The sequence below is a fragment of the Chiloscyllium punctatum genome, chromosome 36 (genome assembly GCF_047496795.1).
Source record: "Chiloscyllium punctatum isolate Juve2018m chromosome 36, sChiPun1.3, whole genome shotgun sequence".
In the NCBI taxonomy this organism is placed as follows: domain Eukaryota; kingdom Metazoa; phylum Chordata; class Chondrichthyes; order Orectolobiformes; family Hemiscylliidae; genus Chiloscyllium; species Chiloscyllium punctatum.
Genome location: NC_092774.1, coordinates 16,754,358 through 16,782,123, shown reverse-complemented (window position 1 = coordinate 16,782,123; position 27,766 = coordinate 16,754,358). Strand labels below are relative to the sequence as shown.

Genomic DNA, 27,766 nt, shown 5'->3' with positions numbered 1-27,766 from the left:
CTGATATCTCTGCACTGTGACATTGTAAACCTGAGGTATCTCTGATATCTCTAGACTGTGACACCGTAAACCTGAGGGATCGCCGATATCTCTGCACTGTGACACCGTAAACCTGAGGTATCTCTGATAACTCTGCAGTGTGACGCTGTAAAACTGAGGTATCTCTGATATCTCTGCACTGTGACACTGTAAACCTGAGGTATCTCTGATATCTCTGCACTGCGACACGGTAATCCTGAGTTATCTCCGATATCACTGCACTGTGACATTGTAAACCTGAGGGATGTCTGATATCTCTGCACTGTGACACTGTACACCTGAGGGATCTCTGATATCTCTGCACTGTGACACTGTAAACATGAGGGATCTCTGATACCTCTGCACTGTGACATTGAAAACGTGAGGTATCTCTGATATCTCTGCACTGTGTCACTGTAAACCAGAGGGATCACTGATATCTCTGCACTGTGACACCATACACCTGAGGGATCTCTGATATCTCTGCACTGTGACACTGTAAACCCGAGGTATCTCTGATATCTCTGCACTGTGACACTGTAAACCTGAGGGATCCCTGATATCTCTGCACTGTGACACTGTAAACCTGAGGGATGTCTGATATCGCTGTAATGTGACACTGTAAACCTGACGTATCTCTAATATGTCTGCAATGTGACATTGTAATCCTGAGTTATCTCCGATATCTCTGCACTGTGACATTGTAACCCTGAGGTATCTCCGATATCTCTGCACTGTGACACTGTAAACCTGAGGGATCTCTGATATCTCTGTGGTGTGTCACTGTAAACCTGAGTGATCTCTGATATCTTGGCACTGTGACACTGTAAACCTGAGGGATCTCTGATATCTCTGCACTGTGACACCGTAAACCTGAGGTCTCTCCGATATCTCTGCACTGTGACACTGTAAACCTGAGGGATCACTGATATCTCTGCACTGTGACACGGTAAACCTGAGGGATCTCTGATATCTCTGCACTGTGACACTGTAAACCTGAGGTCTCTCCGATATCTCTGCACTGTGACACTGTAAACCTGAGGGATCACTGATATCTCTGCACTGTGACACCATAAACCTGAGGTATCTCTGATATCTCTGCACTGTGACACCATAAACCTGAGGTATCTCTGATATCTCTGCACTGTGACACTGTAAACCTGAGTGATCTCTGATATCTCTGCACTGTGACACTGTAAACCTGAGGGATCTCTGATATCTCTGCACTGTAACACCATAAACCTGAGGGATCTCTGATATCTCTGCTCTGTGACAGTGTAAACATGAGGGATCTCTGATATCTCTGCACTGTGACAGCGTAAACCTGTGTCATCTCTGATATCTCTGCACTGTGACACCGTAAAACTGAGGTATCTCTGATATCTCTGCACTGTGACACCGTAAACTTGAGGGATCTCTGATATCTCTGCAGTGTGACACTGTAAACCTGAGGGATCTCCGATATCTCTGCACTGTGACAATGTAAACCTGAGGAATCTCCGATATCTCGGCACTGTGACACCGTAAACCTGAGGGATCTCTGATATCTCTGCACTGTGACACTGTAAACCTGAGGGATCACTGATATCTCTGCACTATGACACCGTAAACCTGAGGGATCTCTGATATCTCTGCACTGTGACACTGTAAATCTGAGGTATCTCTGATATCTCTGCACTGTGACATTGTAAAACGGAGGTATCTCTGATATGTCTGCACTGTGACACTGTAAACCTGAGGGATTTCTGATATCTCTGCACTGTGACACTGTAAACCTGAGGGGTCTCTGATATCTCTGCAGTGTGACACTGTAAGCCTGGGGGATCTATAATATCTCTGCACTGTGAAACCGTAAACCTGAGGGATCTCTGATATCTCTGCACTGTGACACTGTAAACCTGAGGTATATCGGATATCTCTGCACTGTGACACTGTAAACCTGAGGAATGTCCGATATCTCTGCACTGTGACACTGTAAACTTGAGTTATCTCTGATATCTCTGCACTGTGACACTGTAAACCTGAGGGATCCCTGATATCTCTGCACTGTGACACTGTAAACCTGAGGTATCTCTGATATCTCTACACTGTGACACCGCAAACCTGAGGTATCTCTGATATCTCTGCACTGTGACATTGTAACCCTGAGGATTCTCTGATATCTCTGCACTGTGACACCGTAAAACTGAGGTATCTCTGATATCTTTGCACTGTGACACTGTAAACCTGAGGGATCTCTGATATCTCTGCACTGTGACACTGTAAACCTGAGGGATCTCTGATATCTCTGCACTGTGACACCGTAAACCTGAGAGATCTCTGATATCTCTGCACTGTGATACTGTGGACTTGAGGGATCTCTGATATCTCTGCACTGTGACACCGTAAACCTGAGGAATCTCCGATATCTCTGCACTGTGACACCGTAAACCTGAGGTATCTCTGATATCTCTGCACTGTAACACTGTAAACCTGAGGGATCCCTGATATCTCTGCACTGTGACACTGTAAACCTGAGGGATTACTGATATCTCTGCACTGTGACACTGTAAACCTGAGGAATCTCTGATATCTCTGCACTGTGACAATGTAAACCTGAGGAATCTCTGATATCTCGGCACTGTGACACCGTAAACCTGAGGGATCTCTGATATCTCTGCACTGTGATACTGTCAACCTGAGGGATCCCTAATATCTCTGCACTGTGACACTGTAGACCTGAGGGAACACTGATATCTCTGCACTGTGACTCTGTAAACCTGAGGGATCACTGATATCTCTGCACTATGACACTGTAAACCTGAGGGATGTCTGATATCTCTGCACTGTGACACTGTAAACCTGAGGGGTCTCTGATATCTCTGCAGTGTGACACTGTAAGCCTGAGGGATCTATGATAACTCTGCACTGTGAAACCGTAAACCTGAGGGATCTCTGATATCTCTGCACTGTGACACTGTAAACCTGAGGAATGTCCGATATCTCTGTACTGTGACACTGTAAACCTGAGGGATCTCTGATATCTCTGCACTGTGACACTGTAAACCTGAGGGGTCTCTGATATATCTGCAGTGTGACACTGTAAGCCTGAGGGATCTATGATAACTCTGCACTGTGATACTTTAAACCTGAGGGATCACTGATATCTCTGCACTGTGACACTGTAAACCTGTGGTATCTCTGATATCTCTGCACTATGACACCGTAAACCTGAGGTATCTCTGATATCCCTGCACTGTGACACCGTAAACCTGAGGTATCTCGGATATCTCTGCACTGTGACTCTGTAAACCTGAGGGATCTCTGATATCTCTGCACTGTGACACTGTAAACCTGAGGAATCTCTGATATCTCTGCACTGTGACACTGTAAAACGGAGGTATCTCTGATATCTCTGCACTGCGACACTGTAAACCTGAGGGATCTCTGATATCTCTGCTCTGTGACAGTGTAAACATGAGGGATCCCTGATATCTCTGCACTGTGACAGCGTAAACCTGTGTCATCTCTGATATCTCTGCACTGTGACACTGTAAACCTGAGGGATCTCTGATATCTCTGCACTGTGACACCGTAAACTTGAGGGATCTCTGATATCTCTGCAGTGTGACACTGTAAACCTGAGGGATCCCTGATATCTCTGCAGTGTGACACTGTAAACCTGAGGGATCACTGATATCTCTGCACTGTGACACCGTAAACCTGAGGTATCTCTGATATCTCTGCACTGTGACACCGTAAACCTGAGGGATCTCTGATATCTCTGCACTGTGACACCGTAAACCTGAGGGATCTCTGATATCTCTGCACTGTGACACTGTAAACCTGACGTATCTCTGATATCTCTGCACTGTGACACTGCAAAACGGAGGGATCTCTGATATCTCTGCACTGTGACACTGTCAACCTGAGGTATCTCTGATATCTCTGCACTGTGACATCGTAAACCTGAGGGATGTCTGATATCTCTGCACTGTGACACTGTAAACCTGAGGGATCTCTGATATCTCTGCACTGTGACACTGTAAACCTGAGGAATCTCCGATATCTCTGCACTGTAACACTGTAAACCTGAGGTATCTCTGATATCTCGACACTGTGACACCGCAAATCTGAGTTATCACTGATATCTCTGCACTGTGACAGTGTAAACCTGAGGGATCTCTGATATCTCTGCACTGTGACACCGTAAAACGGAGGTATCTCTGATATCTCTGCACTGTGACACTGTAAACCTGAGGAATCTCCGATATCTCTGCACTGTGACAATGTAAACCTGAGGAATCCCTGATATCTCTGCACTGTGATACTGTGAACCTGAGGGATCCCTGATATCTCTGCACTTCTACACTGTAAACCTGAGGGATTACTGATATCTGTGCACTGTGACACTGTAAACCTGATGAATCTCCGATATCTCTGCACTGTGACACCGTAAACCAGAGGGATCTCTGATATCTCTGCACTGTGACACTGTAAACCTGAGGGATCACTGATTTCTCTGCACTGTGACACCGTAAACCTGAGTGATCTCTGATATCTCTGCACTGTGACACTGTAAACTTGAGTTATCTCTGATATCTCTGCACTGTGTCACTGTAAACCTGAGGGATTCCTGATATCTCTGCACTGTGACACTGTAAACCTGAGGGATCTCTGATATCTCTGCACTGTGACTTTGTAAACCTGAGGTATCTCTGATATCTCTGCACTGTGACACCGCAAACCTGAGGTATCTCTGGTATCTCTGCACTGTGACATTGTAACCCTGAGGATTCTCTGATATCTCTGCACTGTGACACTGTAAACCTGAGGGATCTCTGATATCTCTGTACTGTGACACCGTAAAACCGAGGTATCTCTGATATCTCTGCACTGTGATACTGTGAACCTGAGGGATCTCTGATATCTCTGCACTGTGACACTGTAAACCTGAGGGATCACTGATATCTCTGCACTGTGACACTGTAAACCTGAGGGATTACTGATATCTCTGCACTGTGACACTGTAAACCTGAGGAATCTCCGATATCTCTGCACTGTGACACTGTAAACCTGAGGGATCTCTGATATCTCTGCACTGTGATACTGTCAACCTGAGGGATCTCTGATATCTCTGCAATGTGACACTGTCAACGTGAGGTATCTCTGATATCTCTGCACTGTGATACTGTGAACCTGAGGGATCTCTGATATCTCTGCACTGTGACAGTGTAAACCTGAGGTATCTCTGATATCTCTGCACTGTGACACCGTAAAACTGAGGTATCTCTGATATCTCTGCACTGTGACATTGTAACCCTGAGGGATCTCTGATATCTCTGCACTGTGACACCGTAAAACTGAGGTATCTCTGATATCTCTGCACTGTGACACTGTAAACCTGAGGGATCTCCGATATCTCTGCACTGTGACACTGTAAACCTGAGGGATCTCTGATATCTCTGCACTGTGATACTGTCAACCTGAGGGATCTCTGATATCTCTGCACTGTGACACTGTAAAACTGAGGAATCTCCGATATCTCTGCACTGTGACAATGTAAACCTGAGGAATCTCCGATATCTTGGCACTGTGACACCGTAAACCTGAGGGATCTCTGATATCTCTGCACTGTGACACTGTAAACCTGAGGGATCACTGATACCTCTGCACTATGACACCGTAAACCTGAGGGATCTCTGATATCTCTGCACTGTGACACTGTAAGCCTGAGGTGTCTCTGATATCTCTGCACTGTGACACTGTAAAACGGAGGTATCTCTGATATGTATGCACTGTGACACTGTAAACCTGAGGGATGTCTGATATCTCTGCATTGTGACACTGTAAACCTGAGGGATGTCTGATATCTCTGCATTGTGACACTGTAAACCTGAGGGGTCTCTGATATCTCTGCAGTGTGACACTGTAAGCCTGGGGGATCCATGATATCTCTGCACTGTGAAACAGTAAACCTGAGGGATCTCTGATATCTCTGCACTGTGACACCGTAAACCTGAGGTATCTCTGATATCTCTGCACTGTGACCCTGTAAACCTGAGGAATGTCCGATATCTCTGCACTGTGACACTGTAAAATTGAGTTATCTCTGATATCTCTGCACTGTGACACTGTAAACCTGAGGGATCCCTGATATCTCTGCACTGTGACACTGTAAACCTGAGGGATCTCTGATATCTCTGCACTGTGACACCGCAAACCTGAGGAATCTCCGATATCTCTACACTGTGACACCGCAAACCTGAGGTATCTCTGATATCTCTGCACTGTGACATTGTAACCCTGAGGATTCTCTGATATCTCTGCACTGTGACACCGTAAAACTGAGGTATCTCTGCACTGTGACACTTGTGGGGTTGTTTTCATTGGAGAAAAGAAGGTTTAGGGGTGATTTGATAGAGGTGTACAAGATGATTAGGGGGTTAGATAGGGTTGACAGTGAGAACCTTTTTCCACGTATGGAGTCAGCTATTACAAGGGGGCATAGCTTTAAATTAAGGGGGGGTAGATATAGGACTGATGTTAGGGGTAGATTCTTCACTCAGCGAGTCGTAAGTTCATGGAATGCCCTGCCAGTAGCAGTAGTGGACTCTCCCTCTTTATGGGTATTTAAGCGGGCATTGGATAGGTATATGGAGGATAGTGGGTTAGTGTAGGTTAGGTGGGCTTTGATCGGCGCAACATCGAGGGCCGAAGGGCCTGTACTGCGCTGTATTCTTCTATGTTCTATGTTCTATGTTCTATATCTCTGCACTGTGACACTGTAAACCTGAGGGATCTCTGATATCTCTGCACTGTGACACTGTAAACCTGAGGGATCTCAGATATCTCTGCACTGTGACACCGTAAAACTGAGGTATCTCTGATATCTCTGCACTGTGATACTGTGGACATGAGGGATCTCTGATATCTCTGCACTGTGACACCGTAAACCTGAGGAATCTCCGATATCTCTGCACTGTGACACCGTAAACCTGAGGTATCTCTGATAGCTCTGCACTGTGACACTGTAAACCTGAGGGATCCCTGATATCTCTGCACTGTGACACTGTAAACCTGAGGGATTACTGATATCTCTGCACTGTGACACTGTAAACCTGAGGAATCTCTGATATCTCTGCACTGTGACAATGTAAACCTGAGGAATCTCCGATATCTCGGCACTGTGACACCGTAAACCTGAGGGATCTCTGATATCTCTGCACTGTGATACTGTCAACCTGAGGGATCCCTAATATCTCTGCACTGTGATACTGTCAACCTGAGGGATCCCTAATATCTCTGCACTGTGACACTGTAAACCTGAGGGATCCCTAATATCTCTGCATTGTGACTCTGTAAACCTGAGGGATCACTGATATCTCTGCACTATGACACTGTAAACCTGAGGGATGTCTGATATCTCTGCACTGTGACAGTGTAAACCTGAGGGGTCTCTGATATCTCTGCAGTGTGACACTGTAAGCCTGAGGGATCTATGATATCTCTGCACTGTGAAACCGTAAACCTGAGGGATCTCTGATATCTCTGCACTGTGACACCATAAACCTGAGGGATCTTGATATCTCTGCACTGTGACACTGTAAACCTGAGGAATGTCCGATATCTCTGCACTGTGACACTGTAAACCTGAGGAATGTCCGATATCTCTGCACTGTGACACTGTAAACTTGAGTTATCTCTGCTATCTCTGCACTGTGACATCGTAAACCTGAGGCATCTCTGATATCTCTACACTGTGACACCGCAAACCTGAGGTATCTCTGATATCTCTGCACCGTGACTCTGTAAACCTGAGGTATCTCTGATATCTCTGCACTGTGACACCGTAAACCTGAGGTATCTCTGATATCTCTGCACTGTAACACCATAAACCTGAGGTATCTCTGATATCTCTACACTGTGACACCGCAAACCTGAGGTATCTCTGATATCTCTGCACTGTGACACTGTAAACCTGAGGGATCACTGATTTCTCTGCACTGTGACACTGTAAACCTGAGGAATCTCCGATATCTCTGCACTGTGACACCGTAAACCTGAGTGATCCCTGATATCTCTGCACTGTGACACAGTAAACCTGAGGAATCTCCGATATCTCTGCACTGTGACAATGTAAACCTGAGGAATCTCCGATATCTCGGCACTGTGACACCGTGAACCTGAGGGATCTCTGATATCTCTGCACTGTGATCCTGTCAACCTGAGGGATCCCTAATATCTCTGCACTGTGACACTGTAAACCTGAGGGATCTCTGATATCTCTGCACTGTGTCACTGTAAACCTGAGGGGTCTGTGATATCTCTGCACTGTGACAGTGTAAACCTGAGGGGTCTCTGATATCTCTGCAGTGTGACACTGTAAGCCTGAGGGATCTATGATATCTCTGCACTGTGAAACCGTAAACCTGAGGGATCTCTGATATCTCTGCACTGTGACACCATAAACCTGAGGGATCTTGATATCTCTGCACTGTGACACTGTAAACCTGAGGTATCGCGGATATCTCTGCACTGTGACACTGTAAACCTGAGTTATCTCTGATATCTCTGCACTGTGACATCGTAAACCTGAGGCATCTCTGATATCTCTGCACTGTGACACTGTAAACCTGAGGGATTACTGATATCACTGCACTGTGACACTGTAAACCTGAGGGATCTCTGATATCTCTGCACTGTGACACTGTAAACCTGAGGGATCTCTGATATCTCTGCACTGTGACACCGTAAACCTGAGGTATCTCCGATATCTCTGCACTGTGACAGTGTAAACCTGAGGGATCTCTGATATCTCTGCACTGTGACAGTGTAAACCTGAGTTATCTCTGATATCTCTGCACTGTGACAATGTAAACCTGAGGAATCTCCGATATCTCTGCACTGTGACACTGTAAACCTGAGGTATCTCTGATATCTCTACACTGTGATACCGCAAACCTGAGTTATCTCTGATATCGCTGCACTGTGACACCGTCAACCTGAGGTATCTCTGATATCTCTGCACTGTGACACTGTAAAACTGAGGTATCTCCGATATCTCTGCACTGTGACAATGTAAACCTGAGGGATCCCTGATATCTCTGCACTGTGACACCGTAAACCTGAGGGATTACTGATATCTCTGCACTGTGATACTGTAAACCTGAGGAATCTCCGATATCTCTGCACTGTGACACCGTAAACCTGAGGGATCTCTGATATCTCTGCACTGTGATACTGTCAACCTGAGGTATCTCTGATATCTCTGCACTGTGACACTGTAAAACTGAGGTATCTCTGATATCTCTGCACTGTGACATTGTAAACCTGAGGGATCTCCGATATCTCTGCACTGTGACACCGTAAACCTGAGGGATCTCTGATATCTCTGCCCTGTGATACTGTCAACCTGAGGGGTCTCTGATATCTCTGCAGTGTGACACTGTAAGCCTGGGGGATCCATGATATCTCTGCACTGTGAAACAGTAAACCTGAGGGATCTCTGATATCTCTGCACTGTGACACCGTAAACCTGAGGTATCTCTGATATCTCTGCACTGTGACCCTGTAAACCTGAGGAATGTCCGATATCTCTGCACTGTGACACTGTAAAATTGAGTTATCTCTGATATCTCTGCACTGTGACACTGTAAACCTGAGGGATCCCTGATATCTCTGCACTGTGACACTGTAAACCTGAGGGATCTCTGATATCTCTGCACTGTGACACTGTAAACCTGAGGTATCTCTGATATCTCTACACTGTGACACCGCAAACCTGAGGTATCTCTGATATCTCTGCACTGTGACATTGTAACCCTGAGGATTCTCTGATATCTCTGCACTGTGACACCGTAAAACTGAGGTATCTCTGATATCTCTGCACTGTGACACTGTAAACCTGAGGGATCTCTGATATCTCTGCACTGTGACACTGTAAACCTGAGGGATCTCAGATATCTCTGCACTGTGACACCGTAAAACTGAGGTATCTCTGATATCTCTCCACTGTGATACTGTGGACATGAGGGATCTCTGATATCTCTGCACTGTGACACCGTAAACCTGAGGAATCTCCGATATCTCTGCACTGTGACACCGTAAACCTGAGGTATCTCTGATAGCTCTGCACTGTGACACTGTAAACCTGAGGGATCCCTGATATCTCTGCACTGTGACACTGTAAACCTGAGGAATCTCTGATATCTCTGCACTGTGACAATGTAAACCTGAGGAATCTCCGATATCTCGGCACTGTGACACCGTAAACCTGAGGGATCTCTGATATCTCTGCACTGTGATACTGTCAACCTGAGGGATCCCTAATATCTCTGCACTGTGATACTGTCAACCTGAGGGATCCCTAATATCTCTGCACTGTGACACTGTAAACCTGAGGGATCCCTAATATCTCTGCATTGTGACTCTGTAAACCTGAGGGATCACTGATATCTCTGCACTATGACACTGTAAACCTGAGGGATGTCTGATATCTCTGCACTGTGACACTGTAAACCTGAGGGGTCTCTGATATCTCTGCAGTGTGACACTGTAAGCCTGAGGGATGTATGATAACTCTGCACTGTGAAACCGTAAACCTGAGGGATCTCTGATATCTCTGCACTGTGACACTGTAAACCTGAGGGATCCCTGATATCTCTGCACTGTGACACTGTAAACCTGAGGAATGTCCGATATCTCTGCACTGTGACACTGTAAACCTGAGGAATGTCCGATATCTCTGCACTGTGACACTGTAAACTTGAGTTATCTCTGCTATCTCTGCACTGTGACATCGTAAACCTGAGGCATCTCTGATATCTCTACACTGTGACACCGCAAACCTGAGGTATCTCTGATATCTCTGCACCGTGACTCTGTAAACCTGAGGTATCTCTGATATCTCTGCACTGTGACACCGTAAACCTGAGGTATCTCTGATATCTCTGCACTGTAACACCATAAACCTGAGGTATCTCTGATATCTCTACACTGTGACACCGCAAACCTGAGGTATCTCTGATATCTCTGCACTGTGACACTGTAAACCTGAGGGATCACTGATTTCTCTGCACTGTGACACTGTAAACCTGAGGAATCTCCGATATCTCTGCACTGTGACACCGTAAACCTGAGTGATCCCTGATATCTCTGCACTGTGACACAGTAAACCTGAGGAATCTCCGATATCTCTGCACTGTGACAATGTAAACCTGAGGAATCTCCGATATCTCGGCACTGTGACACCGTGAACCTGAGGGATCTCTGATATCTCTGCACTGTGATCCTGTCAACCTGAGGGATCCCTAATATCTCTGCACTGTGACACTGTAAACCTGAGGGATCTCTGATATCTCTGCACTGTGTCACTGTAAACCTGAGGGGTCTGTGATATCTCTGCACTGTGACAGTGTAAACCTGAGGGGTCTCTGATATCTCTGCAGTGTGACACTGTAAGCCTGAGGGATCTATGATATCTCTGCACTGTGAAACCGTAAACCTGAGGGATCTCTGATATCTCTGCACTGTGACACCATAAACCTGAGGGATCTTGATATCTCTGCACTGTGACACTGTAAACCTGAGGTATCGCGGATATCTCTGCACTGTGACACTGTAAACGTGAGTTATCTCTGATATCTCTGCACTGTGACATCGTAAACCTGAGGCATCTCTGATATCTCTGCACTGTGACACTGTAAACCTGAGGGATTACTGATATCACTGCACTGTGACACTGTAAACCTGAGGGATCTCTGATATCTCTGCACTGTGACACTGTAAACCTGAGGGATCTCTGATATCTCTGCACTGTGACACCGTAAACCTGAGGTATCTCCGATATCTCTGCACTGTGACAGTGTAAACCTGAGGGATCTCTGATATCTCTGCACTGTGACAGTGTAAACCTGAGTTATCTCTGATATCTCTGCACTGTGACAATGTAAACCTGAGGAATCTCCGATATCTCTGCACTGTGACACTGTAAACCTGAGGTATCTCTGATATCTCTACACTGTGATACCGCAAACCTGAGTTATCTCTGATATCGCTGCACTGTGACACCGTCAACCTGAGGTATCTCTGATATCTCTGCACTGTGACACTGTAAAACTGAGGTATCTCCGATATCTCTGCACTGTGACAATGTAAACCTGAGGGATCCCTGATATCTCTGCACTGTGACACCGTAAACCTGAGGGATTACTGATATCTCTGCACTGTGATACTGTAAACCTGAGGAATCTCCGATATCTCTGCACTGTGACACCGTAAACCTGAGGGATCTCTGATATCTCTGCACTGTGATACTGTCAACCTGAGGTATCTCTGATATCTCTGCACTGTGACACTGTAAAACTGAGGTATCTCTGATATCTCTGCACTGTGACATTGTAAACCTGAGGGATCTCCGATATCTCTGCACTGTGACACCGTAAACCTGAGGGATCTCTGATATCTCTGCCCTGTGATACTGTCAACCTGAGGTATCTCTGATATCTCTGCACTGTGACACCGTAAACCTGAGGGATCTCTGATATCTCTGCACTGTGACACTGTAAACCTGAGGGATCCCTGATATCTCTGCACTGTGACACTGTAAACCTGAGGGATCCCTGATATCTCTGCACTGTGACACTGTAAACCTGAGTGATCTCTGATATCTCTGCACTGTGACACTGTAAACCTGAGGGATCCCTGATATCTCTGCACTGTGACACTGTAAACCTGAGGGATCACTGATATCTCTGCACTATGACACCGTAAACCTGAGGGATCTCTGATATCTCTACACTGTGACACCGCAAACCTGAGGTATCTCTGATATCTCTGCACTGTGACACCGTAAAACTGAGGTATCTCCGATATCTCTGCACTGTGATACTGTAAACCTGAGGGATCCCTGATATCTCTGCACTGTGACACTGTAAACCTGAGAAATCTCCGATATCTCTGCACTGTGACAATGTAAACCTGAGGAATCTCCGATATCTCTGCACTGTGAAAGCGTAAACCTGAGGCATCTCTGATATCTCTGCACTGTGACAATGTAAACCTGAGGAATCTCCGATATCTCTGCACTGTGACACCGTAAACCTGAGGGATCTCTGATATCTCTGCACTGTGATTCTGTCAACCTGAGGGACCCCTGATATCTCTGCACTGTGACACTGTAAACCTGAGGGATCTCTCATAACTTTGCACTGTGAGACTGTAAACCTGAGGGTTGTCCGATATCTCTGCACTGTGACACCGTAAACCTGAGGTATCTCTGATATCTCTGCACTGTGACACCATAAACCTGAGGGATCTCTGACATCTCTGCACTGTGAGACTGTATACCTGAGGTATCTCGGATATCTCTGCACTGTGACACTGTAAACCTGAGGAATGTCCGATATCTCTGCACTGTGACACTGTAAACTTGAGTTATCTCTGATATCTCTGCACTGTGACACTGTAAACCTGAGGGATCCCTGATATCTCTGCACTGTGACACTGTAAACCTGAGGGATCTCTGATATCTCTGCACTGTGACACTGTAAACCTGAGGTATCTCTGATATCTCTACACTGTGACACCGCAAACCTGAGGTATCTCTGATATCTCTGCACTGTGACATTGTAACCCTGAGGATTCTCTGATATCTCTGCACTGTGACACTGTAAAACTGAGGTATCTCTGATATCTCTGCACTGTGACACTGTAAACCTGAGGGATCTCTGATATCTCTGCACTGTGACACTGCAAACCTGAGGGATCTCTGATATCTCTGCACTGTGACACCGTAAAACTGAGGTATCTCTGATATCTCTGCACTGTGATACTGTGGACCTGAGGGATCTCTGATATCTCTGCACTGTGACACCGTAAACCTGAGGAATCTCCGATATCTCTGCACTGTGACACCGTAAACCTGAGGTATCTCTGATATCTCTGCACTGTGACACTGTAAACCTGAGGGATTACTGATATCTCTGCACTGTGACAATGTAAACCTGAGGAATCTCCGATATCTCGGCACTGTGACACCATAAACCTGAGGGATCTCTGATATCTCTGCACTGTGACACCGTAAACCTGAGGAATCTCCGATATCTCTGCACTGTGACACCGTAAACCTGAGGTATCTCTGATATCTCTGCACTGTGACACTGTAAACCTGAGGGATTACTGATATCTCTGCACTGTGACACCGTAAACCTGAGGTATCTCTGATATCTCTGCACTGTGACACTGTAAACCTGAGGAATCTCTGATATCTCTGCACTGTGACAATGTAAACCTGAGGAATCTCCGATATCTCGGCACTGTGACACCATAAACCTGAGGGATCTCTGATATCTCTGCACTGTGATACTGTCAACCTGAGGGATCCCTAATATCTCTGCACTGTGATACTGTCAACCTGAGGGATCCCTAATATCTCTGCACTGTGACACTGTAAACCTGAGGGATCCCTAATATCTCTGCATTGTGACTCTGTAAACCTGAGGGATCACTGATATCTCTGCACTATGACACTGTAAACCTGAGGGATGTCTGATATCTCTGCACAGTGACACTGTAAACCTGAGGGGTCTCTGATATCTCTGCAGTGTGACACTGTAAGCCTGAGGGATCTATGATAACTCTGCACTGTGAAACCGTAAACCTGAGGGATCTCTGATATCTCTGCACTGTGACACTGTAAACCTGAGGTATCCCTGATATCTCTGCACTGTGATCCTGTCAACCTGAGGGATCCCTAATATCTCTGCACTGTGACACTGTAAACCTGAGGGATCTCTGATATCTCTGCATTGTGACACTGTAAACCTGAGGGATCTCTGATATCTCTGCACTGTGACTCTGTAAACCTGAGGGATCACTGATATCTCTGCACTGTGACACTGTAAAACGGAGGTATCTCTGATATGTCTGCACTGTGACACTGTAAACCTGAGGGATCTCTGATATCTCTGCACTGTGACAGTGTAAACCTGAGGGGTCTCTGATATCTCTGCAGTGTGACACTGTAAGCCTGAGGGATCTATGATATCTCTGCACTGTGAAACCATAAACCTGAGGGATCTCTGATATCTCTGCACTGTGACACCATAAACCTGAGGGATCTTGATATCTCTGCACTGTGACATCGTAAACCTGAGGCATCTCTGATATCTCTGCACTGTGACACTGTAAACCTGAGGGATCACTGATATCTCTGCACTGTGACACTGTAAACCTGAGGGATCTCTGATATCTCTGCACTGTGACAGTGTAAACCTGAGTTATCTCTGATATCTCTGCACTGTGACAATGTAAACCTGAGGAATCTCCGATATCTCTGCACTGTGACACTGTAAACCTGAGGTATCTCTGATATCTCTACACTGTGATACCGCAAACCTGAGTTATCTCTGATATCTCTGCACTGTGACACCGTAAACCTGAGGTATCTCTGATATCTCTGCACTGTGACACTGTAAACCTGAGGGATCTCTGATATCGCTGCACTGTGACACCGTAAACCTGAGGTATCTCTGATATCTCCGCACTGTGACACTGTAAAACTGAGGTATCTCCGATATCTCTGCACTGCGACAATGTAAACCTGAGGGATCCCTGATATCTCTGCACTGTGACACTGTAAACCTGAGGGATCCCTGATATGTCTGCACTGTGACACCGTAAACCTGAGGGATTACTGATATCTCTGCACTGTGATACTGTAAACCTGAGGAATCTCCGATATCTCTGCACTGTGAAAGCGTAAACCTGAGGGATCTCTGATATCTCTGCCCTGTGATACTGTCAACCTGAGGTATCTCTCATATGTCTGCACTGTGACACCGTAAACCTGAGGTATCTCTGATATCTCTGCACTGTGACACTGTAAACCTGAGGGATCCCTGATATCTCTGCACTGTGACACTGTAAACCTGAGTGATCTCTGATATCTCTGCACTGTGACACTGTAAACCTGAGGGATCCCTGATATCTCTGCACTGTGACACTGTAAACCTGAGGGATCCCTGATATCTCTGCACTGTGACACTGTAAACCTGAGGGGTCTCTGATATCTCTGCACTGTGACACCGTAAACCTGAGGTATCTCTGATATCTCTGCACTGTGACACCATAAACCTGAGGGATCTCTGATATCTCTGCACTGTGAGAGTGTATACCTGAGGTATCTCGGATATCTCTGCACTGTGACACTGTAAACCTGAGGAATCTCCGATATCTCTGCACTGTGATACTGTAAACATGAGTTATCTCTGATATCTCTGCACCGTGACTCTGTAAACCTGAGGGATCTCTGATATCTCTGTACTGTGACATCGTAAACCTGAGGCATCTCTGATATCTCTACAGTGTGACACTGCAAACCTGAGGTATCTCTGATATCTCTGCACTGTGACATTGTAAACCTGAGGGATCTCTGATATCTCTGCACTGTGAGACTGTAAACCTGAGGTATCACTGATATCTCTGCACTGTGACAGTGTAAACCTGAGGGATCTCTGATATCTCTGCACTGTGAGACTGTAAACCTGTGGGATCTCTGATATCTCTGCACTGTGAGACTGTAAACCTGAGGTATCTCTGATATCTCTGCACTGTGAGACTGTAAACCTGTGGGATCCCTGATATCTCTGCACTGTGACACTGTAAACCTGAGGGATCTGTGATATCTCTGCACTGTGAGACTGTAAACCTGTGGGATCTCTGATATCTCTGCACTGTGACACTGTAAACCTGAGGTATCTCTGATATCTCTACAGTGTGACACTGTAAACCTGAGGTATCTCTGATATCTCTGCACTGTGACAGTGTAAACCTGAGGAATCTCTGATATCTCTGCACTGTGAGACTGTAAACCTGTGGGATCTCTGATATCTCTGCACTGTGACACTGTAAACCTGAGGGATCTGTGATATCTCTGCACTGTGACTCTGTAAACCTGAGGGGTCTCTGATATCTCTGCACTGTGACTGTGTAAACCTGAGGGATCTCTGATATCTCTGCACCGTGACTCTGTAAACCTGAGGGATCTCTGATATCTCTACAGTGTGACACTGCAAACCTGAGGTATCTCTGATATCTCTGCACTGTGACAGTGTAAACCTGAGGGATCTCTGATATCTCTGCACTGTGAGACTGTAAACCTGAGGGATCTCTGATATCTCTGCACTGTGACACTGTAAACCTGAGGGGTCTCTGATATCTCTGCACTGTGAGACTGTAAACCTGAGGTATCACTGATATCTCTGCACTGTGAGACTGTAAACCTGAGGGATCTCTGATATCTCTGCACTGTGACACTGTAAACCTGAGGTATCTCTGATATCTCTGCACTGTGACACTGTAAACCTGAGGGATCCCTGATATCTCTGCACTGTGACACTGTAAACCTGAGGGGTCTCTGATATCTCTGCACTGTGACACTGTAAACCTGAGGGATCCCTGATATCTCTGCACTGTGACACTGTAAACCTGAGGGGTCTCTGATATCTCTGCACTGTGACACTGTAAACCTGAGGGATCCCTGATATCTCTGCACTGTGACACCGTAAACCTGAGGTATCTCTGATATCTCTGCACTGTGACACTGTAAACCTGAGGGATCTCTGATATCTCTGCACTGTGACACTGTAAACCTGAGGGATCACTGATATCTCTGCACTGTGACACCGTAAACCTGAGGGATCTCTGATATCTCTGCACTGTGACACCGTAAACCTGAGGTATCTCTGATACGTCTACATCGTGACACACCTGAGGGTGGTCCGTTTGTGAAATGAACGTCCCGAGGAAGTGCTGGATGTGGGTACAGTAGAAAAGAGATTTGGACGAGTACATGGATAAGAAAGGTTGTGGGTGGGGCGGGGCTGTGGAATATGGGCTGACCGCAGGCAGGGTGGGATTTGTTTAGTTTGGGATTATGGTCGGCATGGACCGGTCGGATTGACAGGGTCTGTCTCCGTGCTGTACATCTCTCCGACTCTAAATCACGACATTCCTTCGGAGCGCTGGCTCACACACGATGGGCTGAATGGCCTCCTTCATCCCCCAGACCAATTCTGCGATTCCACAATCTGAGACCTTTCAGTGCCGCTGATACAGTCACTGTGGACTCTGGGACCCCCCCCCCCCGCCCTCCCGGCAACGTCCCCCTCTCCGGGTCAATCTGTGTCACTGTCATGACGCTGAGTCTCGGAAAGCCCATGATACTGGCATCCCCCCCCTCCCCCACACCCGGTTTAACTGATTATGTTTTACCTGAATCGGGCGTCGGGGTTCGCTGGTCACTGAAGGGGCACGATGGCTGTCATTCAGTCCTGGAAAAGACAAAGGGGTCTCAGTTGGCAGTGCCCACCTTGAATCTCGCCAAGATAGGAGGCACGTTGCTGAAGGGCTTGGTCCTGCAGTTATCAAGACCAACACCGGGAATGCCAAATCTCAATCAATCACCACCGTTTACACCACGGCAGAGATTTCAGCTGACGGTGTGGCCACTCGACACTGGTTGCTTCAGGCAGAGTACAGACCCATATCAAACCAGCCCGGTGTTCACAATCAAAACATCTCCGGTTCAACACAACGCTGAACAACTCTGAGTGCACCAACGGCCGTCCTCATGATCAGGTTTAGATAATCCCTCATCGAGTCATGGAGACGTACAGCACAGAGACTGACCCTTCAGCCCAACTTGTCTGTGCTGACCCAGATATCCCTAACCTAATCTAGTCCCACCTGCTAGCACTTGGCCTATATCCCTCTAACCCCTTCCCATTCACATCCCCATCCAGATGCCTTTTAAATGCTGTCATTGTACCAGCCTCCACCACTTCCTCTGGCAGCTCATTCCATATCCTCTGTGTGAAAAAGTTGCCCCTTAGGTCTCTTTTATACCTTTCCCCTCTCACCTTAAACCTATGGCCCTCTAGTTCTGGACTCCCCCACCCCAGGGAAAAGCCCTTGTTTGTTTATCCTAACCATGCCCCTTATTCAGGTTTGTTGAATAATGCAGGAGGCTGGGATACCCCATTGCTTTCTCCATGATAACACCTTGACCAGTCAGAATCACTGTGCCAACCAATCTCCAACCCCTCCTATTGGGGAGAAGGTACAGCAGCCTGAACACACGCACCAGCTGGTTTCCAAACAGTTTCTACCCGCCTGTTGTTAGAACACTGAATGGACTGACCAACTCTTAAGATTCGCCTGTCCCTGTGTTTACGTTTTTGCTGCTGTTTACCTACTACTTACTAATCGATGGGACTTAACTCAGTGATCTGCCTGTATGGCTCACAAGACAAAGCGATTCACTGTGTCCCAGTACATGGGACAATCAGTCCAGTCCAATCCAGTCCAGTCCAGTCCAGTTCAGTCCAGTCTAATCCAATCCAATCCAGTCCAGTCCAGTCCAGTCCAGTGTGTGGGTGTGTGTGCGTGTGTATGAGAGTATGTGAGTGTGTCTGAGAGCAAGTGTGCATATGAGATTCTGTGTGTCTGGGTGTCTGTGTGTGCATAAGTGCGTGTGTGTGAGTGTGTGCATATGTATGTGTGCGTGTGTGTGTGAGCGAGTGTGTGTGTGCATGTGTGTGTGTGTGAGAGTGTGTGTGTGTGCGTGCGTATGTGCATGTGAGCGAGTGTGTGCGTGCGTATGAGTGCGTGCGCGTGACTGTGTGCGTGTGCATGCGAGTGTGAGTCTCTGTGTGTGTGTGCGTGTGTGTGAGTCCGTGTGTGTGCATGTGAGTGTGAGTGTGTGAGTGTATGTATGTGTGTGTGCGCGTGCGAGTGTGTATATGTGTGTGTGCGCGTGTGGATGTCTGTGTGTATGTGTGAGTGTGTGTGCGTGTGTGAGTGTGTGTGTGCACGTCTGTGTATGTGTGAGTGTGTGTGAGAATGTGTGAGTGTGCGTGTGTGTGCATGTGTGTGTGTATGTGAGCGAGCGTGTGTGTGTGTATGTGCATGAGCGTGAGTCGGTGTGTGCGTGACTGTGTGCGTGTGAGTGTGAGTCCATGTGTGTGTGTGAGAGTGTGTGTGTGCGTGTGTGAGTATATGTGCACGCGTGTGTGTGTGAGTGTGTGTGTGCATGTGTGCATGACTGTGAGCAAGTGAGTGTGAGTCTATGTGTGTGTGTTTGTGTGTGTGTGCGGGTATGTGAGTGTGTGTGTGTGTGCGTGTGTGTGAGTGTGCGTGCGTGTCAGTGTGTGTGTGTGAGTGTGTATGTGTGAGTGTGTGTGCATGTGAGAGCGTGGGTGTGCGAGTGTGTGCGTGTATGAGAGTGTGCGTGTGAGTATGTGTGAGTGAGAGTGTGTATGTGGGTGTCTGTGTATGTATGAGTGTGTGTGTGTGTGCGTGTATGTATGTATGTGCGCATGTGTGCATGTGCGAGTGTACGCGCGTGAGTGGGTGTGAGAGTGAGAGTGTGTGCGTGCATGTGTGTGTGCGCGCGTGAGTGTGTGTGTATGTGCATGTGTGAGCGAGTTCGTGTGTGTGCGTGCATGTGCGAGTACGTCCGAGAATGTGTGTGTGTGAGCATGTGTGAGTGTGTGTGCATGTGTGAGTATGTGTGTGGGTGGGTGTCCGTGTATGTATGAGTGTGTGTGTGTGTGTGTATATGAGTGTGTATGTGTGTGTGTAATTGTGTGGATTGTGTGTCAGCGTGTGTATGTGAGTGTATGTGCGTGAGTGTGTACGCGTGTGAGCGAGTGTGTGTGCATGTCTGAGTGTGTGTGCGTGTGCGTGAGCATGTGCGTGTGTGAGTGTGTGTGTGTATGTGTGAGTGTGTGATTGTATGTGTGTGTGAGTACATGCGTGTGTGTGCGTGAGTGCGTGTCAGTGTGTGCATGTGAGTGTGTGAGTGTGCGTGAGTGTGTGTGCATCTGTGCATGTGAGTGCGTGTGAGAGTGTGTGCGTGACAGTACATGTGCATGACAGTGGGTGTCTGTGTGAGTGTGTGTGCGTATGCGTGTGTGCGAATGTATATGTGTGAGTGTGTGTGTGAGAGCGTGTGCGCGTGTATGTGTGGACGTGTGAGCGAATGTGTATGTGTGCATGTGTGTGTGCGTGTGTGTGTGTGTGAGCGAGTGAGTGTGTGCATGTGTGTGCGTGGGTGTGCGCGCGTGTATGTGTGCACGTGTGAGAGCATGTGTGTGCAAGTACGTGTGTGCGCACATGTATACGTGTGCGAGCATGTGTGTGAGTGTGTGAGTGTGAGTGTGTGATTGAGTGTGCGTGTGAGGGTGTCTGTGTATGTATGAGTGTGCATGTGTGAGTGTGTGTGTTAGTGTGTATGTGAGTGTGTGATTGTGTGTGCGTGATTGTGTGTCAGTGTGTATGCATGCGTGAGTGTGTGTCCGCGTGTGTGTGTGTAGGTGAGAGTGTGTGCATGCGTGAGTGCGCGTGTGAGTGTGTGCGGTAGAGTGTGTGTGCGTGAGTGTGTGTGCGTATGTGTGTGCGCGAATGTATATGTGTGAGAGTGTGTGAGGGTGTGTGCATGTGTGTGTGGGCGTGTGAGCGAGTTAGTGTGTGTGTGCGTGTGCGAGTGCATGCAAGAGTGTGTGTGTGCGAGTGCGTATGCGAGCATGTGTGAGAGTATGTGCATGTGTGAGTGTGTGTCCGTGTATGTATGAGTGTGCATGTGTGTGTGTGTGTGTGTGAGACTGTGCGTGTGAGTGCGTATGCGAGTGTATGTGCGTGAGCATGTGCGTGTGAGCGAGTGTGTGTGCATGTGTGTGCGTGTGCGTGAGTGTGCGTATGAGCGGGTGTGTGTATGTGTGTGCGTGTATGTGAGAGTGTGTGCGTTTGTGTGCGAGTGCGTGTTTGTGTGTGTGTGGATATGTGTGTGTATGAGTGTGTGAGAGTGTGCGCGTGTGAGAGAGAGTGTGTGTGTAAGTGCATGAGTGAGAGTGTGTGTGGGTGTCTGTGTATGTATGAGTGTGTGTGTGCGTGTGTGTGAGTGTGTGTGTGAGTATGTGTGAGTGTGTGAGTGCGCGTGAGTGCGTGTCAGTGTGTGTGCATGTGTGTGTGCCTGTATGAGTGTGTGTGTGAGAGTGTGTGTGTGTGTGCATGTGTGTGTGCGTGTGTGCGTGTATGAGTGCTTGTGCGAGTGTGTATGTGTGTGCACTAATGTGAGTGTGTGCATGTGTGTGTGCATGTGTGTGCATATGAGAGCGTGTGTGCGAGTGCGTGTGTGTACGTGTGCGTGTGTGTGTGTACGTGTGTGAGAGTGCGCACGTGTGAGTGCGTGTACAAGTGTGTGTGTATGTGTGCGCGTGTGCGTGCGTGGTGTGCGCGCGCGCACGATTGAGTGTGTGTATGCGCATGAGTGTGTGTGTGTGTGTGTGAGTTTGTGTGTGAGTGAGTGTGTGTGTCTGAGTGGGTGTGTGTGTGTGTGAGAGAGTGGGTGAGAACGTGTGTGAATGTGAGTGTGTGTGTGCGTGTGCGCGAGTATGTGTGAGTAAGTGTGTGGGTGAGTGGATGAGTGTGTGTGTGTGCGCATGTGTGCGCATATGAGAGTGTGTGTGTATGTGTGTGAGCGTGTGTGTGTATGTGTCTGTGTGTGTGCGTGTGCGCAATTGCGTGAGTCAGTTTGTGGGTATGTGTGTGTGTCTGTGCGCGTGTGCGTGTGAGTATGTTTGTGAGAGAGTGTGTGCATGTGTGAGAGCGTGTGCGTTTGTGTGTGCGTGTATGCATGTATGAGTGCGTGTGCGAGTGTGTGCATGTGAGTGTGTGTGTGTGCGTATGCGTGTGCATGGATGAATGGGAGTGTGTGCGCGAGCGTGTGCGTGTGAGCGAGTGTGTGTGCATGTGTGTGCGTATGAGAGTGTGTGCATGTGAGAGCGTGTGTGCGTGTGAGTCCGCGTGTGTGTGCGCGCGCATGAGTACGTGTAAGAGTGTGAGTATGTGTGTGCGCCCGCGCACGCGTGAGTTTGTGTGAGAGTGCGTGTGTGTGAGAGTGTGCGCATGTGAGTGTGTGTGTGTGCATGTGAGTGTGGGCGTGCATGTGTGTGTGCGGGTGCATGTGTGTGTGAGTTTGTGTGTGATTGTATTCGTGTGAGTGTGTGAGTGTGTGTGCATGTGTGTGTGCGAGCGTGTGTGTGTGGGTCAGTGAGTGTGTGTATGTGTGTGTGTGTGTGAGAGTGTGTGTATGTGCACGTGCATGCACATCAGAGAGTGTGTGTGCGTATGTGTCTGAGTGTGTGTGTATGTGAGTGGGTGAGTGTGTGTGTGAGTGGGTGTGTGAGTGTGCATGTGTCTGCGTGCGTGCATGTGTGAGGGTGAGTGTGTGTATGTGTGAGTGCATGTGAGTGTGTACGAGTGCGTGCATGTGTGCGCATGAGCAAGTGAGTGTGTGTCTGAGTGTGTCTGAGTGTGTGCATGTGAGTGTGTGGGTGTGTGCATGTGTGTGAGCATGAGTAAGTGTGTGTGTGTGAGCATGTGTGTGACCTTGTGTGCGTGTATGTGTGTGTGCGTATGCGTGCATGTGTGTGTCTGTGAGTGTGCACGCGTGTGTGTTCATGTGTGTGCGCGCGTCAGTGAGTGTGTGTGTATGTGTTTGAGTGTGCCTGTGCTCGTGTGCAAGTGTGTGTGTGAGTGTGTGTGTGTTCATGTGTGTGTGCGTCAGAGTGTGTGTGTGAGTGTGTTTGAGTGTGTGTGTGTGTGCGAGTGCATGTGAGAGTGTGTGCGTGTGAGAGTGTGTGTGTATGAGAGTGTGTGTGTATGAGAATCGGTGAGTGGGCGTGTGTGAGTGTGTGTGAATGTGTGTGTGAAAGTGGGTGAGTGTGTGTGTGGGTGAGTGTGACTGTGTGTGTGAGTGCGAGTGTGTGCGTGTGTGTGTGAGAATGTGTGTGTGTATGTGAGTGGGTGTGTGAGAGTGGGGTTTTGTGTGTGTGTGTAAGTGTGTGCGTGTGTGTGTGTGAGTGTGTGCGTGTGTGTGTGCGCGTGCGCACGTGTGAGCGTGTGTGTGTGCTTGTGTGTGCGTGTCTGTGCGTATGTGAGATTGTGTGTGTGAGTGTGTGTGCGTGTACGCATGTGTGTGTGCGTATGTGTGTGTGCATGTGTGAGAGTGGGTGAGTGTGAGTTTGTGCGCTTGTGTGTGTGTGTGTGTGTGTATGTGTGTGTGAATGAATATGTGAGTGTGTGCATCTGTGTGTGAGTGTGTGTGCATGTGTGTTTGTGTGTGAGTGCATGTGCGTGTTTGTGCGTGTGTGAGTGTGTGTGTATGCGTGTGCGGGTGCGTATGTGTGTCTGTGTGTATGTGAGTGGGTGAGTGTGTGTGTGTGAGGGTGTGTGTGTGCGTATGTGTGTGCGTGTGTGTGCGAGAGTGAGTGTGCGTGCGTGTGTGTGCGTGTGTGTATATGAGAGTGTGTGTGTGCGTGTGAGTGCGTGTGTGTGAGTGAGTGTGTGTGTGTGAGTGTGTGTGCATGAGAGTGTGTGTATATGAGTGGTTGAGTGTGTGTGCGTGAGAGAGTGGGTGAGTGTGTGTGGGTGAGTGCGAGTGTGTGTGTGAGTGTGTGTGCGTGTTTGTGAGTGTGTGAGAACGTGTGTGTGTATGTGAGTGGGTGTGTCAGTGGGTTTGTGTGTGCGTGAGTGTGTGTGTGCGTGTGCGTGTGAGCGAGTGTGAGTGTGTGTGCTTGTGTGCGTGTGAGAGCATGTGGGCGAGTGTGTGTGCGTGTGAGAGTGAGAGTGTGTGCATGTGAGATTGTGTGCGTGTGTGGGAGTGTGTGTGTGTGCGCGCGTATGTGTGAGTCTGTGCATGTGTGAGAGTGTGCGTATGTGAGAGTGGGAGAGTTTGTGTGTGTGTGAAAGTGGTTGAGTGCATGCGTGTGTGAGAGTGTGAGTTTGTGCACGTGTGTGCGTAAGAGAGAGCGTGTGTGTGTGTGCGTGAGTGCCTGTGAGATTGTGTGCATGTGAGAGATTGTGTGTGTGCGTGTGTGAGTGTGTGTGCATGTGTACGTGTATGAGAGTGTGTGAGAGTGTGAGTGGGTGGGTGTGTGTTTGTGCGCGTATGTGTGTGCGTATGTGAGACCGTGTGAGTGAGTATGTGTGTGAGTGTGTCTATGTGTGTGTGGGTGAGTGAGAGTGTGTGAGTGTGTGCACGTATGAGTGTGCGCGTGCGTGTGTGTGTGTGTTTGTGGGTGTGTAAGTGTGTGTGTGCATGCATGTGCGGGTGCATGTGTGTGTGCGTGAGTGTGTGTGTGTGCATGTGAGTGTGTGTGTGCCTGTGTGCGTGCATGTGAGTGTGTTTTTGTGCGCGTGCGTGCATATCAGAGAGTGTGTGTGAGAGAATGTGTGTATGTGAGCGGGTGAGTGTGTGTGTGAGTGGGTGTGTGCCTGTGAGTGTGTGCGCGCTTGTGTGTGCATGTATGAGAGTGTACGCGCGTGAGATTGTGTACATGTGTAAGTGTGTGTGTGCGTGTGTGTGCGTGAGTGTGTGTGTATGTGAATCGGTGAGTGGGCGTGTGGGTGTAAGTGTGTGTGCGCGTGTGAGTATGTATGTGTGTGTGTGAAAGTGTGTGTGTATATGTGTGCGTATGAGTGTGTGTGAGAGTGAGTGCGTGTGTGAGTGTGAGAGTGTGTGTGCATGTGGGAGCATGAGTGTGTGGGTGAGCATGAGTGTGTGTGTGTGAATGTGTGTGTGCGCGAGTGTGTGTGTGCGTGTGTGTGTGAGAGAGAGTGGGTGAGTTTGTGTGTGTGTAAGTGATTGGTTGAGTGTGTGTGTGTAAGAGTGGGTTTGTGTGTGTGTGAGTGTGAGGGTGTGTGTGTGCGAGTGTGTGTGCATGAGTGAGTGTGTGTGAGAGAGTGGGTTAGTGTGTGTGGGTGAGTGTGTATGTGTGTGAGTGTGTGTGTATGTGTGAGTGCAAGTGTGTGTGCGTGAGTGCGAGACTCTGTGTGTGTGTGTATGTGCGCGTGTGTGTGAGTGCGTGTATATGTGCGCATGTGTGTGAGTGCGTGTGTGTGTGTGTCCGTGTGTGAGCGTGTGAATGTGTGTGCGTGTATGTGTGAGGGTGTGTGTGAGTGTGTGTGTGTAAGTGCAAGTGGGTGAGTGTTAGTGTGTGTGAGTGTTTGTATGTGAGTGCGTGCATGCATGCGTGAGTGTGTGTGTGTAAGTGTGCGTGTGTGTGTGCGCGTGCGTGCGCGTATGTTTGTGAGTGTGCATAAGTGTATAAGCATGTGTGTGAGTGTATGAGTGTGTGAGCGTGTGTGCAGGTGTGTGCGAGTGTGTGCGAAAGTGTGTATGAGTGCATGTGAGTGTGCGTGTGTAAATGAGTGTGTGCGCATGAGTGTGCAAGTGTGTGTGTGTTTGTGTGTTTGTATGAGCGCATGTGCGAGTGTGTGTGTGAGCTCGTGTGTGTGAGAGTGTGCGTATGAGAGTGTGTGTGTGTGTGTGTGAGTGTGTGTGAAAGTGTGTGTGTATGTGAATCGGTGAGTGGGCGTGTGTGTGTATGAGTGTGTATGTGTGTGTGTGCGTGAGTGTGTGTGTGTGCGTGGGTGTGTGAGAGAGTGGGTGAATGTGTGTGTATGAGTATGTGTATGTGCACATGTGTGTGAGTGTGAGTGCGTATGTGAGTGTAGCTGTGTGTGACTGTGTGCGCGTGAGTGTGTGAGCGTGGGTTTGTGTGTGCGTGAGTGAGGGTGTGTGTGTGGGAGTGTGTGTGTGTGTGCGCATGTGTGAGTGTGTGTGAGAGAGTGTGTTAGTGTGTGTGTGTGTGCGTGTATGTGTGAGTGTGTGAGTGCGAGTGTGTGTGTGAGTGGGTGAGTGTGTGTGTATGTTCGCATGTGTGTGAGTGTGAGTGCATATGTGAGTGTACCTGTGTGTGACTGTGTGAGTCAGTGAGTGTGTGTATGTGAGAGTGTGCTTGATTGCGTGTGTGTGTGTGTGTGTGCGCGTGTGTGCAAGTGAGTGTTCGTATGTGCGCGTGTGTTTGTGCGCATCAGTGAGTATCTGTGTGTCTATGAGTGTGTGTGTGCGTGAAGGAGAGTGTGTGTGTGCATGTGAGTATGTATGTGTGTGTCTGAGATTGTGTGTGTGTATGTGTGCGTATGAGTGTATATGTGAGAGTGAGTGCATGTGCGAGTGTGAGAGTGTGTGCACGTAGGAGCGTGGGTGCGTGTGTGTGAGCATGAGTGTGTGTGCACATGGGAGTGTGAGTGTGTGTGTGTGAGCATGAGTGTGTGTGTGAGTGTGCGTGTGTGTGAGAGAGTGGGTGAGTGTGTGTGTGGGTGAGTGCGAGTATGTGTGTGAGTGTGTGAAAATGTGTGTGTGTGAGTGAGTGTGTGTGTGTGTAAGAGTGGGTTTGTGTGTGTGTGTCAGTGTGAGGGTGTGAGTGTGTGTGAGAATGTGTGAGTGTGTGTGTGAGAGAGTGGGTTAGTGTGTGTGTGAGTGTGGGTGAAGGTGTATGTGTGAGAGTGTGTGTATGTGTGAGTGTGTGTGTGAGAGTGCGAGTATGTGTGTGTGACTGCGAGAGTGTGTGTGTGTGAGTGGGTGAGTGTGTGTGTGTGTATGTGCGTGTGTGTGTGAGTGTGAGTGCGTGTGTGAGTGTGAGTGTGCAATTGTGTGTGTGCGTTTGTGTGCGTGTGCAAGCATGTGCGTCTGTGTGAGCGTTTGAATGTGTGTGTGTGAGGGAGTGTGTGTGTGTTTGTGTGAGTGTGTGTGTTTGTGTGAGTGTGAGTGTGTGTGAGTGGGTGTGTGTGTCAGAGTGTGTGTGGGTACAAGTGGGTGAGTGTTAGTGTGTGTGAGCGAGTGCGTGCATGTGTGCAC

The 27,766-nt window shown here is 48.1% G+C and overlaps 1 protein-coding gene across 1 annotated transcript in view; it reads right to left on the bottom strand.

The window, feature by feature from the left end:
- Window positions 1-27,766, bottom strand: part of LOC140460016 (E3 ubiquitin-protein ligase RNF212B-like) — an 830,347-nt gene that overhangs the window by 106,964 nt on the left and 695,617 nt on the right. Inside the window, exon 13 of the mRNA XM_072554422.1 lies at window positions 18,274-18,332. Coding sequence (XP_072410523.1) covers window positions 18,274-18,332 — 59 coding nt within the window. The remainder of the gene's footprint in view (window positions 1-18,273; window positions 18,333-27,766) is intronic.